The 18,450-nt window shown below is 40.2% G+C and overlaps 1 protein-coding gene across 2 annotated transcripts in view; it reads left to right on the top strand.

The window, feature by feature from the left end:
• Window positions 1–18,450, top strand: part of LOC134354286 (inner centromere protein-like) — a 73,361-nt gene that overhangs the window by 22,214 nt on the left and 32,697 nt on the right. The window contains exons 1-8 of one of the 2 annotated variants that reach the window (XM_063063209.1): window positions 2,487–2,613; window positions 4,324–4,376; window positions 4,860–4,955; window positions 5,685–6,019; window positions 9,113–9,158; window positions 12,284–12,347; window positions 12,443–12,566; window positions 16,456–16,498. In XM_063063209.1, coding sequence (XP_062919279.1) covers window positions 4,885–4,955; window positions 5,685–6,019; window positions 9,113–9,158; window positions 12,284–12,347; window positions 12,443–12,566; window positions 16,456–16,498 — 683 coding nt within the window. In that variant the 5' untranslated portion in view covers window positions 2,487–2,613; window positions 4,324–4,376; window positions 4,860–4,884. Of the gene's footprint in view, window positions 1–2,457; window positions 2,614–4,323; window positions 4,377–4,859; window positions 4,956–5,684; window positions 6,020–9,112; window positions 9,159–12,283; window positions 12,348–12,442; window positions 12,567–16,455; window positions 16,499–18,450 lie in introns of those variants that run through there. The other variant, XM_063063208.1, reaches the window with a different exon arrangement.

The following is an 18,450-nucleotide window of genomic DNA, read 5'->3' as shown; positions in this document are numbered from 1 at the left end:
AAAGGGCAGGTGCAATTTTTCTGCTCATTGTGTACAGCCAGAATTTAAAGGAAGAAAAGCAGGTGAGTTGTAATAATGGGATTATTCTTTAATAACTGGCCCAAGACTGGTGGGCCTAATTTCCAAAATGTTCCACACTGTCTGGTCTGTAGTTTTTGTTTTTTTTTCTCTCTAGAAGATGAAGATGTTGTTAAGTCACTCATGGAGTTGAAGTGCTTTGAGAGGTTGGTCATGTATAGCTTTCCTGTTTCAGCAAGGACCTGGACCCACTGTAATTTGCCTATCGGCACTTTTGGTCTATGGCAGATGTGATTTCAATGGCTCTCGATGCATCCTTGGATCACCTGGACAACACAAATACTTGTGTCAGAATGGTGTATATTGACTATAGCTTGATATTTAATACCCTCACTCCTACAGTCCTGATTGGGGGGGGTGGGTGGGAACTACAGAACCTGTGCTTCTGTACTTCCTTCTGCAACTGGATCCTTGACTTCCTAACTGAAAGACCCCGAAGAAGGCCAGACAGTGGCTGTATTTCATTAGGAATTTGAGGAGATTTGGTATATAACAAAAAAAACACTCGCAGATGTACAGTGGAGAGCATTCTGACGGGCTGCATTTCTGTCAGATATGGGGTGGGGAGGGAGGCTACTGCACAGGACTGAAAGAAGCTACAAAAGTTGCAAAATTAGTCAGCTCCATCAAGGGTACTTGCCTCCGTGGTATCCAAGGCCTGTTCAAGGAGTGGTGTCTCAAAAAGGCAGCATCTGTCATTAAGAACCCCCACCACCCAGGACATGCCCTCTTCTCGTTGTTACTATCAGGAAGGAGGTACAGAAGCCTGAAGGGGCAGGGCACACTCCGCAATTCAGGAACAGCTTCTTCCTGCCATCCAATTTCTGAATTGAACCCATGAACACTACCTCATGACTTGTTTTTTGTGTTGTTGTTTTTTTTGGACTAAGTAATTAACTTAGCTATTTGAAATACATACAGTACATATATTGGAAGTTTTCATGTTTTATTGTTTTGCAACAATGAACCACTGGATTTAAATTGGCTTTTTTGACACTGGTTAATAGAAAAGGACTTGTGTCAAAGTGAAAATGGATCTCTACAAAGTGATCTAAATTAATTACAAATATAAAACACAGAATAATTGATTGCACAAGTATTCACCCCCTTCACATCAGTATTTAGTAGATGCACCTTTGGCAGCAATTACAGCCTTGAGTCTGTGTGAATAGGTCTCTATCAGCTTTGCACATCTGGACACTGCAATTTTTTTTCCCCCTATCCTTCTTTACAAAACTGCTCAAGCTTTGTCAGATTGCATGGGGATCATGAGTGAACAGCCCTTTTCGAGTTCAGCCACAAATTCTCAATTTGTCTGGACTCTGACTTGGCCACTCCAGGACATTAACTTTGTTTTAAGCCATTCCTGTGTAGCTTTGGTTTTATGCTTGGTCATGCTGGAAAACAAATCTCCCAAGTTGCACTTCTCTTGCAGACTGCATCAGGTTTTCCTCCAGGATTTCCCTGTATTTTGCTGCATTCATTTTGCCCTCTACCTTCACAAGCCTTCCAGGGCCTGCTGCAGTGAAGCATTCCCACAGCATGATGCAGCCACCACCATGCTTCATGGTAATGGTGTGTTTTTTGATATGCGGTGTTTTGCTTGTGCCAAGCATAACATTTAGTCTGGCCAAAAAGTTCAATTTTGGTTTCATTAGACCATAGAACCTTCTTTCAGCTGACTGTGAATTCTCCCACATGCCTTCTGGCAAACTGTAGCCACGATTTCATGAATTTTGTTTTCCAACCATGGCTTTTTCTTTGCCACTCTCCCATAAAGCTACAAATGGTGAAGCAGCTGGGCAACAGTTGTATGTACAGTCTCTCCCATCTCAGTCACTGAAGCTTATAACTTCTCCAGAGTTGTCATGGGTCTCTTGGAGGCCTCCCTCACTAGTCCCCTTCTTGCACAGTCACTCAGTCTTTGAGTTCTGCAGGTAGATTTACAGCAGCTGAATACTACTTATTGTGTGTGGCATGTATTGGATTGTACTGCTGTGCCAAAGTTAACAAATTTCATGGCATATGCCGGTGATATTAAACCTAATTGTTAAGTACATATTTTGTATTACTTTAAATTTCTCTTGCATTATTCCTCGAATTTATCTTTTCTCAATGAAAATTACAAAGCAAAGTTTTTTTTAAATTGCTGCCTTGGTGTTGAGCTACAAATAGAAGTTGTTAACAATTTTGTTAGTGATCTTTATGTAGTGGCAGGGAGCAGAGGGAGAAAACTACTAGAATATTGAGCCTAGTTCAGGTTAGAGTACTTAATGGACAAAGTAAATAACACATCAATGTAGCATGGATTGTATATATAATTTGAAGCAAATAGCTTAATTATTTTCTTTTTGTGGGCTTTTTTTGATTCCCATTTAGGGATGTCATGGCTTCTAGAACAGCAATCACAATGGTGGACACTGATAATGTGCTGAAGTTCTTCGGTGAGAAACTTAATGGCATTATTGAAAGTTTCAAAGAAAATGAAATATGGTTGAATGAAATCCAGGAGGAAGCTACGATGATGTTTGTCAGGTAAGAATTTTCTTGTACAACAAGTTGAGCAAAAGGATTTGTAAGCCAAAATGTCTGTATTATTGACAATGTTGCATTTGTATAGTGACCTAAGGTATTTTGGGGTTCACCATCAAGCAAAATTTGATGTTATTGCACAGGATGCAGCTATTCAGTATTTCATTTCTGTACTTTTTAAAAGAAGTATTTAATTGTAGCAATAAAAAGTATAAGATCAGGCAAGTGATCCAATCTTTCAATGTGAAGTTTTGCTGTTCCTCATCTAACTCTTATTGGGATATAAAAACAACTAATCCCTTTTCATACCCTTAATACCTGAACCTCAAGTATTCCATGTAATACCAAGGTCCACACCCTTAGTTGCCGCCAAGTAGCACTTCTGATTCCTTGGGAGACTTTATCTTGGTTTTGCACTTGCAAGTGGTAATTTACTTTGCCCAATTTAACAAAACATTTTTTTATTGCCATAATCTCAGTTGGATTCCAGTTCTCCAATCCTTTTATTGGATGTAATCTTTTGGATACCATCACTGAAAGTCATTTTAATACCATCTTTTGCCTTTTTATTAAAAAAAAATCCTGTAGTTTAATACAAGCTCAGTATAACATTTATACGTCTATCATTCTTTATTGCTTCTGCCCTTAAGATCGATCATTTCCAAGCTGTAAGCATTTTTTTCTTTTCAAACTTGTTAGTTTAGCTTTTTTTTTCTTGCCTTTAGCTGAGAAAATGTTTGTGTTTTTAAATCAAGTTTCCCTTTGGATGTTAAACGGAATCTGAATAAAACAGACATTTTGCTGAAGAAGGATCAATAAGTTTTTTTTAAAAAAAATGGAATGTATTAATCTTTCTGGGTTACTGTTTTTGAGAATAATTTGTCTGAAGTTAATCAAATTTTAAAGGATTGGTCCAAGACATGGGGGGGGGGGAGGGAAATGAGAATCACTTTGTGGGACACAAGTCCCATTGAGGAAAGGAGCTGTTCCACTGGGGTGGGATTTAAATGAAAGGAACTGGGACTAGTGTCCTGACAAATTGAATAACTTGGGCTTCAAACTATGTAGTTGTGAGGTGGGTTCAGGTGAACAGAAATTTTTAAAGTTTGGAAGAAGGAAATAGTGTAGGGCAGTGCTCAAGTATGGCAACAAAGGGGAAAGCATGCAAATTTAAGAATGTACCTGTACTTTGCCTTTTGCAAAAAGTCAAAATTTGAGGTCTGTTATCTGAACCTGCAAAGCATTTCTGTGTGATGGGTGGCGCAAATATCATACCTGAGTGTATCTAATAACTATTTCAGAAAAAGTGAGATTAGATTTTCCACATTATTTGACAATTTGGAAGGTAGCCGGAAAGTACAAGGTGGGATTGTTCAGGTAGCAAGAAATGATCTTGGCTTTGGTGATAATATTGACTTGGTTTGGTTGGACTTAATAACTAGCAAGAGAAATTATTTTCGTGGGAATAGTGTATAGAGTCCTTAACATTCTATCTACTTTAGTATAGAATACAAGTTAAGAATTTGCTTAAAAAGTAGTACACAATCCTTTGAGATAAATTGTCTTTGAACTTTTTAGTACCCTGTCATGATCAAAACACAGGCCCTACAATTAATTTAATTGTTCATTCGGGGGTATACAATTCCCCAACTCTGAAATGCAAAACATTTTAAGATAGTCTGATATATTTTCTTTTACTTTCTCTATTTTCAGGAGGGCTGTAATGGACATTTGCTCGCTGGTCAACTACTGCATTAAGATTTCTGGTCAGCATTACAGATTGGCAGTCAATTAATATTTATGTTTTTGTAATTTAATTTGTTGCCTTCTGTTTGCTTTCCTACCTTGGTTCTGAAACTTATTCAAATATAGTCCTCCAACTGTTGAGATGACTTTCTATATGTGTGACCCATTCTAGATGAGGATTTGTTATGCTTCCCTTTCCAATTCTTTGAGACAAAAGACTGATCTCAAACAAAGGAATATCAACTACTAAAGATCATGGGATCGTTGCCAGAGGTTTATTGTTCTGGTGAAGAACTGGTGTTCAGACCTTTGGAATAATACCCATGCACAGATGTCTGTTGTCTAGGCTTGGGTATCATTAGGTTGAAGGTTGTGGCTAATCCATCCAAACCTTGTGGTGGGAAACCACTGGTGCCAATATATTGTTGTATTGGAGATGAGTATAACATCAGACTGGAGCAGATTGAAGTTATTAATAATAATAATATAAAATTGTTTATCAGTGGTTTTAATGCAGAGCCTGAACTGATGCCAAAAACTCCTTCAGAGAGGAAACGGCGTAGGAGATTTCCATCAATGGTCCAGGATCCAAATAAAAGGTAACAATGTTTAATAAAGAAATGCAGTTAAATGAAGAAATACAGTTTAACTTCAGTAGTATTGTCTAAGCACATCTTGAGCTCAATAACTTGATATTTTTTTCCTGCTAAAAATCATCTTGTTATTCAGGTCCAAAAAAGTCTCTCAAATTGCTAATGCATGGAAGTCAATAGACAAAATATTGGTAAATGGGGTTAGTTTGGATGGGTATTTGGTAGGCTTGGACTTGGTGGGTCAAAGGGAGTGTTTTGATGCTGTATGACTATAATTTCAGTAATAATTTGTGGAATTTTGATTTTACTTGATAGGTTGCCAAAGGTATTGATTTTTGGATAAGAATTAAAAAGGGGTGAAAGAGAAAGGAGTCTGTGCAAAAAAAAAACTGAAGTGTCAATTTAACATCTTAAATCCCCATCCATAAGTTTTAACATGGTGAAGCAGGGATTGGTGGGGGAAAATTTATTGTCATTTAAAACAAACAAAAAAAAGACTTGGATATGAAGTTTTGTGCTTTCCATATGACTTTTTTTTAATCTGATTGGATTGGAATATTTTTCTATTTTAAATATAAAGCACAAAGTGCAATACAGTATACTCGTCAGACAGACGGCTCTATCTGTGAAGCAAGAAATGGTTAACATTTCAAGTTAATGACCTTTCATCAATCTTTTGATTTTGTATTTATTTTGATTATCCAAGTGTGTTTCAACCTTTTTAATATTTCTCAGGTTTTCAAGAAGCAGAAGAAGTTTAAGACGTTCCTCAGTTAAGCGGATAAAACTGAGAAACAGGGTCTTCGAGGAAGAAGACAAGTGCACTAAAATGGTTGGGCAGACAGAGCCTGCAAGCCAGACTCGATCAGCATCATGTGCTGCAACAACAGTCAGTCGAGAAACCGAGAAGACTATTGTGGTCCCTGTTGCCCCTATAAATAGCAGAGTTCCATTGGTTGACCTGTCGCCCAATGGTTGCAAAAGTGCAGAATTGCATGGGAAGACTCAAGAGGCTTACATGGGGCAATCTGTGCAGATTTCTGAATTTGTGAACTTGCCCCAGAAAGCAGGTGAGACAAAGCTTCCATCTCAGAATGTCACTGCTTTAGAATCATTAACTCCTGGTGCCACTCTAGGAAGAATGTTTTCCATGCTGGGAGAATCTAGGACGAGAGGGCTCAGCCTCAGGATAGAGGGGGCACCCTTTCAAAACAGATGCTGAGAAATTTCTTTAGCCAAAGGGTGGTGAATTTGTTGCCACATGCAGCTGTGGAGGTCAGGTTGTTGGGTGTATTTACAGCAGAGCTTGATAGGTTCTTCATTGGACATGGCATCAAAGGTTACAGGGAGAAGGCTGGGAACTGGGGTTGAGGAGAGGATAGAAAACAGGATCAGCCATGATTGAATGGCAGAGCAGGCTCGATGGGCCAGATAGACTAATTCTGCTCCTATATCTTCCGTTCACTTTCTTGAACCTTAACTGCTGTATTCCTGAAACAAATGGGTTGATAATAACTGCAGATGTTCCTAAAGGAAGTACAGATTTCCCCCGCCATCCGAAGGTAGAGCGTTTCTGTGAAACGGTTCATAAGCCCAAATGTCATAAAGTGAAGAAGCAATTACCATTTATTTATATGGGAAAATTTTCTGAGCGTTCTCAAACCCAAAAATAACCTACCAAATCATGCCAAATAACACAAAACCGAAAATAACAGTAACATATAGTAAAAGCAAGAATGATATAATAAATACACAGCCTATATAAAGTAGAAATACATTTCCACAATCATTACTGCACTGTTCTCCGTAGCAAAAATCTCGCCCAAGCGCTGTCGGCAGAAAATCTCACGCAAGCGCTATTGGCAAAAACACGGCGCAAGTGCTCTCCAGTAACCTTTAAGCTATGAAGCTGCCAAATCATACCAAATAACACATAAAAATACACAGCCGATATAAAGTAGAAATAATGTATGTACAGTGTAGTATCACTTACTGGAATTGGTTCAGTGCCGGGCACACTGATGATGGTGTGTTAGACTGAGTCGTCGCAGGTTGGGTGGTGCAGTGGCCCCCACCCTCCAGGCTGCTTACAGATACTGAACCGCGAAGCATGCAGGGGTGCAGTGGTAGCCGGGAGGTACACAGCACATCTTTAAGAAAAAAGCCGAAATAAACATGCTAATTAGGTGCCACATGGCACGTAATTGTCAGCCCAGATCAGTGACAATTTCCGATTGCGTCGTCTCTGATCTGGGCCGACAATTACATGTCAGGCGGCACCTAATTAATTAGCATATTTATTTCGGCCTTTTTCTTAAAGATGTGCTATGTGTCTCCTGGCTCCTGCTGCATTCTCCGCGAATTGGTATCTGTCTGTGGCCTGGGGGTTGGGGTGTTGGGACACTGCGGTGTCATCTCGTCATCTGTTTCCATTAGAGCAGGTGGCTCATCTTCTCCTATGACTACCTGCCTCGATGTCAAAGGTCGAGGTTTGTCGTCTGCTGTGGCTGATATAGAAGGCTTGCTTGACTGCTGAGCCTCACGCATTTTTCTATCATACAGTTCTTTGTAAGGACTGAAACCATCTTGCAAATATCCCCTAAACTGACGTAGCCTTTCAAAATTAAAGAAGTACTTTATCATTGCAGCGAAAATCTCACGCAGTTGCTTCACGTTCAGTTCGCTACTGAATTCAGTTTCGATTGTTATCCTTTCCTCTTCCAATTGCATCAGCTCTTTCTCTATCAGTTCTTGGTCATGGGATGCCAAATCCTCTTCAACATCATCTTCGTCAGCTTCCACAAGCCAAACTCGTTGTCCTTGCTTCGTTCACCACGATTGAAATGCTTAATTATGTCTAGTTTTACGCTAAGTGTAACACCCTTACGAGCTCTCTTAGGCTTTTCTGACACCTTAGAACTCATCTTGCTGCTCACAGGCATGTGTTAAAGCAATGCTGGCGAGAATGCTATTCCGAATCTGTGGGAGAGCGGCTGCTCGGGGCGCGCGCTGATTTTTTTCGTGTGCTGCTTTTTTCGTGCACTGCCTTTCTTAACAGTGAAAACAGGGAACTAATGTAGGTCTTTCGTAACAGTGAGGTTTCGTAAAGCGAACGTTTGAGAAGCGGGGGACACTTGTACAGTTGGTGAATAGCTTGGGTTATTGGGAGCTGAGTCATGCTGCAGATGCTGAGATCTGCATCTCTGAGGGAAAACTTAAATGTCTGCCTGTAGTAGTAGCAGAAGAAGAACACGAATGTTGATGAGGAAATGCACAGCTGGCTGTAGATCCAGTTGTGTAAGGTAGTTGGACAAGTATTCATTGACTGTTCAACAGACTAACATGGTGCAAGTATCTGCCTGGAAATCATTGCACAAATCCATTGCCAGGAGAAAGAACATCTTACTTTCTTCTGCTTTCACTTGCAAGTATTGCCATCAAAAAAGATATTGAAAATGTGCTTGTCAGGCAACATCTATGGAAAGAAGCAATCTGCTCAGGAAATTCTCAAAATGATAACTGGTTTAGCTAGTATAACTTGAGGGGATTGTCCCCATGAATGGATTGTTCACTGACTGGGGTGCACACTGTAAATGTTTTTTTAATTGAAATTCAAGGGGTGTGTTGGGTTGATACGGGTAGGGGCAAACGATGGGAAAGACTGAGTGATTATGTTCTCAGAACTTGCCTACAAAGGTGGTGAACCAAAAGTCAACTGAGACCATTTCTGCCTTGCCTCATTGACAGTTTCTCCTTCTCTGTGTGATCTGGGTGATTTATTTTTCTCTCGCTGGAATAAACTTCATTCTGAACGGCAAGTCTTGCTGTTAATGGGTTTAAAAATTCCGTAATAATCAGAGGGGCAAACAATGTATTTCAAACTATTTGAAATGTGTAAACATGAAATTAAAAGTGAGAATCTATTCAAGGTTTTAAAAATACAAAGAAAATCACATCTTAACCATTGGTGTCTTCTCAACTACCTAACCTCATCAATATGCTTGAATCCTGGAGTGCTTATATTTCTGGGTTCAGGTTTTGCTTTCTGATTCCATATTTTCAAGAGCTTGCCACTTCAAAAATTTTTTGCTCAATGTATCTAACTTTTGCCAGTGTTTTGTATAACGCTGTTTTACTTCAATATTTGTCTATTTCATTCTCAGGCAATAATTCCATTGAGAAAACCAAAGAAAACGTGAACAACGAATGGTGAGGTTTTCATTTAACATCCAGACTGAAAAGAGTGCTCAATGTTTCAAATCCTTAGTTTTTTTTTTGTCATATGCGGCTGTATAGAAATGTGTACACATTTGTGTATTAGTTAAAAGTCTGATCTAGAATTGCCAGCAATGGCTTCTATTTCCACACCAGCATCATCACTGGTATTATTCAATGATGGGATGCTTGTCTTTTCCATCTCTGACCCCATTCCAAAAAAAACCTGTCAGTTTCAGTATGTGCAATGATACTCTCTCAGGCCACTTCCTGTCTACAATTTCAAATTAAAGTTTAATTGTCATTCAACCATAAACGTGAATACAGCCAAATGAAAGTGTTCCTCTGGGGCCAAGGCTACAGTACCAAAGGACACGCGTGGCATGTATAGCACAGATAGCTTTCTGCTGGTGTAACTTGGTCACAGATGTACTGTGTACCGTGGATTCTGGTTAATTGGGCCAGCCGTTTATTTGGGACAACTCTTAAGGAGGAAAAACTAATCGCAAATTGCGGGGATTCCCTCCATTTATTTGGGACACAATGCTGCTTCATTAGGGCAGGAGGCTTTTGCCAGACAGGTTCTAACTAGCGTCAGCCACGCACACTTGTGTGGTTGTTAGGCACTACATGGTGCTTAGAGTAAACAGTTTTTAAATGACATCAGTTGTGTGTTTTTGTTTGTGTTTTAAAATCAGTGATTTTTTTTGTCTGCCTGATTTTCTTCATTGTGTACACTGGATGAATTCCTCTCAAAACTTAAGAGCTAATACAATTTTATCAGACTGTAATACTATTGGTAGTGTTCTAATTTGTTCAATATTTCACTTAATTTGTTACCTTTTTTTTAAATACCTTTGTAACTGTTTCCATGGAACTTCAGCTAAATGGGGCTGCTTAATTGGGCCAAAATGTGCTGGCCCTGATGTGTTCCCAATTAACCTGAATTCACTGTACGTATCCCAAATCTGTGTGTCAAGGACTATAGATTGATGGTGCAGCAGTCCTTACTATGCACTGGTAAAGCTGCAAATGAATGCAATCCAACTAGTGTTCCGGCAGGCAAACGCTGAGGGCAGCATGACTGAGGGGCCTGCCCCAAGCCAGTAGGATTTGTCAGGACTGTCTGTCAGCTGATACTTAATGAGCATAAATTTACTCTCTTTATTCACCTGTAAATTTTATCTTCATCTCCAAATTTGTTCTCTTGCTGGTTTCATTTGTTTTTTTAGCTTTTGTTTGTTTGTTTTTGAAGTTGCACCAGCTTCTGGTGGTGTTCTGCCAACTGCAACTTCTTTCTAACCCGTTGGTCCTTGCCATCATCCATACCTTTACAAGTTGTGCAATGTACATTTTGATATTTGACCATTCTACCCAGCTTTTTTCCTAATGTGAATTCTGTTTTCTAAAGTTCTGAGCTGCTTTCTTGAACTGATGCAGTCCTTCCTGTAAGTTCTCCATTGTACTGCTTGATGGAGAACTCGAGTCTTTACACAGTCACATTAAAGCAGGGGTTCCCAGCTTTTATGCTGTGGAGCCTTGCCATTAACTGAGTGGTCTGTGGACCCTAGGTTGGGAACCCCTTGCATTAAAGGAATGTCCAGTTAAGGATGGTGAATGACTTGTAGATTGGTACTACATAAACCCTGATCCTTGTTTGGTGGTAGAGGTAATTGGTTTGCAAATGAAAAGAGGAATGCAGCATGAAGGAAATTGTAGACCATTCAGCCTGAACTCAGTGGTTGAGAAGTTGTTGGAGTCATTTAAGGATGAGGTTATGGAGTACCTGGTGACAGGATAAGTTCGGACAAAGTTGGCATGGCTTCCTTAAGGGAAACTCTAGCCTGAAAAATCTGTTGGAATTCTTTGAGGAGATTACAAGTAGGGTAGATAAAGGGGATGCAGTGGATGTTAGAAATTTGGACTTTTAGAAGGCCTCCACCAATGACCTCTACCACCACATAAGGATAAGACCTCCATCATGCTGTTTGATGGAGAGGTGCCCCACACGAGGCTGCTTGCCAAGTTAAGAGCCCATGCTATTTCAGGAAAGTTAATGGCATCTGAGACAGATGCAGAGAAATATCTTTAGCTAGAGGTGGTGAATTTGTTACCGCAGGCAGCTGTGGAGGCCAGGTTGTTGGGTATATTTAAGGTGGAGATCGATAGGTTCTTGACTGGACACAGCATCAAAAGTTATGCTGAGAAGGCTGGGGAGTGGGGCTAAGGAGGGGGAAAAAGGATCAGCCATGATGAAAAGGTGGAGCAGACTCAATGGGCCAAATGGCCTAATTTTGCCCCCATGTCTTGTGGTCTTAAATGAGTGAAGTCATCCCCTTTTGTTCAAGAGCCTGATGGTTAAGGGGTAGTAACTGTTCTTGAATCTGGTGGTGCGAGTCCTGAGGCTCTTGAATCTTTACCAGATTGTAACAGTGAGAAGAGAGCATGGTCTGGTTGGAGAGGATCCTTGATGAATGCTGCTTCTCTATGGCAGTGTTTCATGGAGATGTGCTCAATGGTTGGGAGGATTTTACCTGTGAAGCACTGGGCCAAATCCACCACCTTTTGTAGGATTTCCACTCAAAGGCATTGGTGTCCCCGTACCAGTCTGTAATACAGCCAGTCAATACTTTCTACCACACATCTATAGAAGTTTGTCACGGTTTTCAATAACGTGCTGAACCGCCACAGACTCCTGAGGAAATAGTCACTGTCATGCTTTTGACACAGTAATATTTATATGACCCAGGAACTTAAATTTATTAACCCTCTCCACCTCTGATCCTCCAGTGATTGGTTACTGGCTTATGGACCTGGTTTTTCTCTCCTGAAGTCTGTAATCAGTTCCTTGGTCTCACTGACATTGAGTGAGAGGCTGGAAAATCGGGCTGCGAGGGAATATTAAGCCAGCCATGATCAAATGCTGGAGCATACTTGGCTGGCCCAGTGGTGTCATTCTGCTCTGATGCCTTGTGGTATTAGGTCAGTAGAAATGAAGTCTTCCTTGTTATTGATCCGAGTGGTTTAACATTATTTGAGAATCATTCAATGCCTTATTCTTGTAGTAGAGTACTCAATGTTGGTGGACACTTGGGAACAAATGTGTCTTGTTATTGCAGTGTTGAAGCAATTTCATTTGCACTTGAACCTGAGCAACTTGAAGAGGAGCTGCCAGCTGCACTGGTATTTATAATATAAATGATGATCTTTCTGTAGTTTTGTTTAATTTGTATTTTATCACACTTAATACCAAGATGGAGTTGTCTATTTGTATATAGGCTTCTGAAGAAGATTATAGGAACTCTCAAAATCCCACAAAAGTTGCCATCAGCAGTTCAGAGAATATGACTGTTGCTGCAGTTAAGCCACAGGCCTGCAAAACCTCAAGAATTCAAAAGAAAGGTCTGTGTATATACAGTATCTTGCTTCGTAGGTCACTGAAGCTCAACATTGTTGCATGTTGTGTTGAGTTATTGTGCTGCTTTGAGTTTTCTGTACAAAATGTGTTGGTGTTGTAGAAAGTTTCTTTAAACAGCAGTCAAGGATGTCTATAGCAGGAATAGTTGATATTTCCTTATTTCAGTAACAATATGGAAGGAAAAAAATCTTTCAATAGGCAGTATAAAGAAATAATGTGCTTTTGCATTTTTATAAAAACTACATATAGTGGCAACAGTAGCCATTTCAAAAACGAGAGTATAACTGATGTATCTATATAATGTTTTCAAATTAATCTAATATCAGCTGAATTTGAAGAGCAAAAATTAACATGAAATTGAACTGTACCCTTCAAATATAGCAACAATTTATATTAACTTGAATAAACATTCCAAATTTGCAGAAGTTTGCAAGTGCCTTTTTGAAGAAAAAAAATACACATGTGGAACTTTGCAAGTCTTTGTCTCATCTTCATAAGAACTGGAAAGCCCTGCTGCTCTTCCAGATAAATCCCTTTCTTGTCCTAAGACTATCATGTTGCTCTAGGCAGAGTTATTTTGGGACACTGTTTTGTTTCAATGAGATCACTTGTCATTCTCAATGTAGACTTATTGGGCTTGATCTTTCTTTGTTGTTGAACTGGCTTTTCCATAGATTGTAAATAGCCGAGGTACCAGCAGTGATCACACGGTCAACAGACTGGATATATCTTGCAAACCTGAGAATGGTATTTATCTAAAATCTCACTCTTAATTCTCAATATTAGTTTGGCACCCTTACTAAGTCGTATTGTGGAGTAACTTATTAAGTAGCATCTGTTGAATATCTTCTATGTAATACTGCCTTTTTTGAAACCCTCTCCATTGGCACTGCCTCTCCTACTGGCATATCCTACAGTTCTTGCACCTTTTTCCAGTTTGTGCTCTCTGCCATGGTTTGTGTTCACTTTTCCTCTTTTACTGCCCCCAGTATAACCTATCCCCATGGCACACTTTTCCTTTGAGTCTTCACTGTTTTATTATAGAATGCAGTACATCCCAACGATGTCTTTTATCTATGCTACCAGTTGTATTTGAAGAAATATGAATAAATTGGTTAGCTATGTTGATAAATCAATAGGTACATTTAATGTCAGAAATGTGTACAATATGCATCCTGAAATTATTTTTCTTTGCAAACATCCACAAAAACAGGAGTGCTCCAAAGAATGAATGACAGTTAAATGTTAGATCCCCAAAGCCACCCCCCGCCCCCAGCTCCCCCCTCCCAGGCATGAGCAGCAGCAAAGCGACACTCCCCCCACCAGCAAAAAAGCATCTGCACCCTCCACTGAGCACTCAAGCGTGCAGCAAAGCATCAATAAAGGTAGACCTTCAGTACCCCAAAGACTACTCATTCACCTGGTTATTTGACATACCACTGGCTCTCTCGCTCCCTAAGAAAGGAAAAAGAGAAATTGTGTTTTCCTATAGCTTTTGTTTATATAATTGATTCTTGGCAGGCTTGATTTATTACCCCAAACTCCTGTTTGTTTTTAATTTTTGAATAACAATGTTATACTTGCTGTTTTCCAAACTCTTGAGACCTTTTTAAAAACTTTATGGACTTTTTGAAGACTCCATTAGTTCTGCGATAGTGGAAATGTACAAGAAGTCGGAGGAGGTAGTGGAGGTGCTTAATGAATACTTTGCTTCAGTGTTCACCAGGGAAAAAGAGGGGGGTGACACAGTGGACAATAACACTTGAGTGTATAGATATTAAGAAAGAAGATGTGTTGGAGCTTTTGAAAAGTTAGATAAGTCACCGGGACCGGTGAGATATACCCCAGACTATTGTGAAGCAAGGGAGGACATTGCTGAACCTTTTGTGGTGATCTTTGTGTCATCAGTAGGGATGAGAGAAGTATTGGAGGGTTATAAATGTTGTTCCCTTGATCAAGAAAGGGAATAGAGATAACTCAAGAAACTCTAGACCAGTGAGTTTGACTTCAGTGGTGGGCAAGTTGTATGGAGAAGTTCCTGAGAGGCAGGATTTATGAGCGTTTGGAGAGACATAATCTGATTAGGAATAGTCAGCATGGCTTTGTCAAGGGCAGGTCATGTCTTACAAGTCTAATTGAATTCTTTGAGGATGTAACAAAACACATTGAAGGTAGAGCAATGGATGTAGTATATATGGATTTCACTAAGGCATTTGATAACGTTCCCCATGCAAGGCTCAATCAGAAAGTAATGAGGGATGGAATCCAAGGAGACCTTGGTTTGTGGATCCAGAATCATCTTGCCCACAGAAGGCAAAGGGTGGATGTAGATGGTTCATATTTTGCACGGAGGTCAGTGACCAGTGGTGTTCCACTGGGATCTGTTCTGGGACCCATCCTCTTTTGTGATGATTTTTCTTTATATAAATGACCTGGATGAAGAAGTAGAAGGGTGAGTTAGTAAGTTTGTTGGGGGTATTGTGGATAGTCGGGGGGGGGGTTGTCAGAGGTTACAGTGGGACATTGATAGGATGCAGAACTGGGCTGAGAAGTGGCAGATGGAGTTCAACCCAGATAAGTGTGAGATGGTTCATTTCGGTAGGTCCAATTTGAAGACAGAACATAATATAAATGGTTAAGACTCTTGGCAATGTGAAGGATCTGAGGGATCTTGAGGTCCGTGTCGACAGGTTGACAGTGTTGTTAAGAAGGCGTATGGTGAGTTGGCCTTCATCAATCATGGGATTGAGTTCAAGAGCCATGAGGTAATGTTATGGTAATATAAGACCTTGGTCAGACCCCACTTGGAGTACTGTGCTCAGTTCTGGTCACCTCACGACAGGAAGGATGTGGATACTATAGAGAGTGCAGAGGAGATTTACAAGGATGTTCCCTGGATTGGAGGGCATACCTTGTGAGAGTAGGTTGAGTGAACTTGGCCTTTTCTCCTTGGAGTGACGGAGGATGAGAGGTGACCTGATCAAGGTGTATAAGATGATGAGAGGCATTGATCGTGTGGACAGCCGGATGCTTTTTCTTTCCGAGGGCTGAAATGGCTAACACGAGGCATAGTTTTACGGTGCAAGTAGGTAGAAGGGGGATGTTGGAGGTGTATTTTTCACACAGTGGTGGGTGCATGGAATGCACTGTCGGCAACAGTGGTGGAAGCAGATACAATAGCGTCTTTTAAGAGCCTGTTACATAGGTACATGGAGCTTAGAAAAAGTAGAGAGCTATGTGCTAGGGAAATTCTAGGCAGTCTCTAGAGTAGGTTGCATGGTCAGCACAACATTGTGGGCCAAAGGGCCTGTAATGTGCTGTAAATTTCTGTGTTCTGCAGCCACTTCCTATGATGGGATATCTGTTCTGGGAGTTTTTTTAAAAAAGCTTTGGACCAATTAATTTGCTTAGTACATGCTTATTAAAATAAAATGTTTTGCATTCTCATTCTTTGTTTCTTGGCTAGTTTCTTTTTGAAATGCATATGGTAAAAAGTCTACAAAATATTTGCTTGACTAATCTGGCATTTGTCTCCCTGTTAGTTTTTCCTTCCTCGACTGTTATTTTGTCTATCCTTTTTTGCAAACCATATTGGATTAGAACCGTGCAGTTTACAAATACTGGAACTGTGATGCCCAATGCTTAGAAATTCAGTTATGGAAAAATGAGCAATGAAAGGGATGAGAAAGAAATGGATTCACTCCTTGGTTTACTTTTTAATGTACCTGAAGGGAAACTCAGTAATGTGAGTGAGGGATGGGAATGTGTTACTTTGAAATCTAAATAAATGGCATGGTTTGAAGCTGAATAACTCCAGGTACTGAAATAGGACTTTGGCAGTTGATATTTTGATTGTGTATTTAATTTTCACAGATAATAATTCTGAGAAATTCAACTCCGCCAACCGGACTGATGGGTGAGTTTCTATATGATTTATTATGTTAGGTTTTAACTGCCTGCTGAGCCTATTGTCCTAAAGCTTAAACGTGCTCATCTGATATCTCTATTTAATGTACTATACTTCTATCTTCAACAATCAAACTGATGGTTTATGTTGTTCTGTACACCTGACATCACAGGGTTGTCATAATTGAATTTCCACCAAATATCGGGAAGACCAAAGCTCTTTGGTTCTATCCCAAAATAGACTGCCTGGTATATCTGTATAGGATTATAACTGAGCTCATCTTGGTATCCAATAGCACCTATTTTTAGATCACTTGCCTATCATCTACCTTACCTTTGCTTGCCTGCATTGGAAAGCACATGGCTAGCTCTAGACTGCAACACTGGACTGAGTAGTGTTGGCCATCTGTCATTCTACCATATGAATACCCATGCTCCATTTATCCTTCATTTCTCTGCTGCAGTTCCCAGTTAAGCAGTACCTAAATTCTAAAATGTTCTTAAATCCTTTAATACTTTGTCCAACTCTAAAATTCGTCCTAGTCAGATTCTATCACTCAATGACAAATTTGGAGTAACTTGTACTGGCCAATAAACTTAAGTCTGCACATCTTTGAAATGTGGGAGGAAACTATGGTTAGTCAGATTGCAGATGTCACCAAACTTGATGATTATAGTGGAAAGCAATGAAGATGATCTCAGATTACAGCAGGATCTAGCTCATCTTGGAAAATGGCCCAATGAATGGCAAATGGGATTTGGACAAATGTTCAGTGTTGCATTTTGGTAATGAAGCTAGTGGATCTGCCGCAATAAATGGCAGGATCATGGAGAGTTTTGTACAACTGAGATCTTGGGCTACAGGTACCTACAGTAGTTCCCTGGAAGTGACAACACAGGTAGACAGGGTGTTGAAGGATGTTTGGCATGCTTGCTTTCATCAGAGTATTGAGTACTGGTGTGGCAAATGTACAGGTCACTGAGATTGCACCTGGAGTACTGTGTGCAGCTCTCATTGCCAAGCTAAAATAAGGATGCCATTATGCTGAAAAGTATGCAGAAATATTAACAAGGTTGTTACTGGGACTCAAAGGCTTGCGTTACAAGTAAAAGCTGAGATTCCCCCATCCAACAGAGCATGAGTTTGAGGAATGACCTTGTGGGGGTATATAACATAATGAAGGTCAAAGATGGGTGGAACAGCCAGTTTTTATCCCCAGGGTAGGGTATTCTAAAGCTATAAAGTATTTAGGGTGAGGGGAGAATTTTACAGGACAGCGAAGGATTACCTTTTTCACACAGGGTGATGGGAATGTGGAATTGGCTACCAGAAGTGGTAGAGTTGAGTACAATTGCAATAGTTAAGACTCTTAAACACGTATATGGATTTGATGCATTTTTACATTAGATTGAGGACACGCAGTCCTCTTTTATTGTCATTTAGTTTAGTGGCATGTGTTAGTCTCACGAGACTATGGATCTGTGCCTGGAAAGTCTTGCTTCAGTCTGTGTTAGAGCAGTGTCTGTTGTGGCTGTAGAGGCCCACACGGGAGTGACAGTCTCAGCTGCAGCGACTGCACTTGAAGGCGCTGTCCTCCAGTGTCGTCTTGGTGCTGTTTTTCCCACGAGTGCACTTTTCTTCAGCAGCAAGCCTCAGCTTCTCTTCTCTTTTTAGACCTCTGCGTAGTTCCAGCCTCCAGTGAGAGCGATCGCTTGCGATGCTCTCCCACCTCTCGACATTCATTTTCAGTAACTTCATGTCTCTCTTGCAAACGTCTTTGAAACGAAGATGGGTCCGCCCTTGTGCTCTCTTGCCGGAGGCCAGTTCCCCGTACAGCAGGTCTTTCGGGACCCTCGGACAGACCAAGACTGAAAAACTAACAAAACCACATAATTATAACATATAGTTACAACAGTGCAACAATACCATAACTTGATGAAGAACAGGCCATGATACGGTAA

Source organism: Mobula hypostoma, chromosome 11 (assembly GCF_963921235.1).
Source record: "Mobula hypostoma chromosome 11, sMobHyp1.1, whole genome shotgun sequence".
Lineage (NCBI taxonomy): Eukaryota > Metazoa > Chordata > Chondrichthyes > Myliobatiformes > Myliobatidae > Mobula > Mobula hypostoma.
This window is presented reverse-complemented; position numbering and strand designations above follow the sequence as displayed.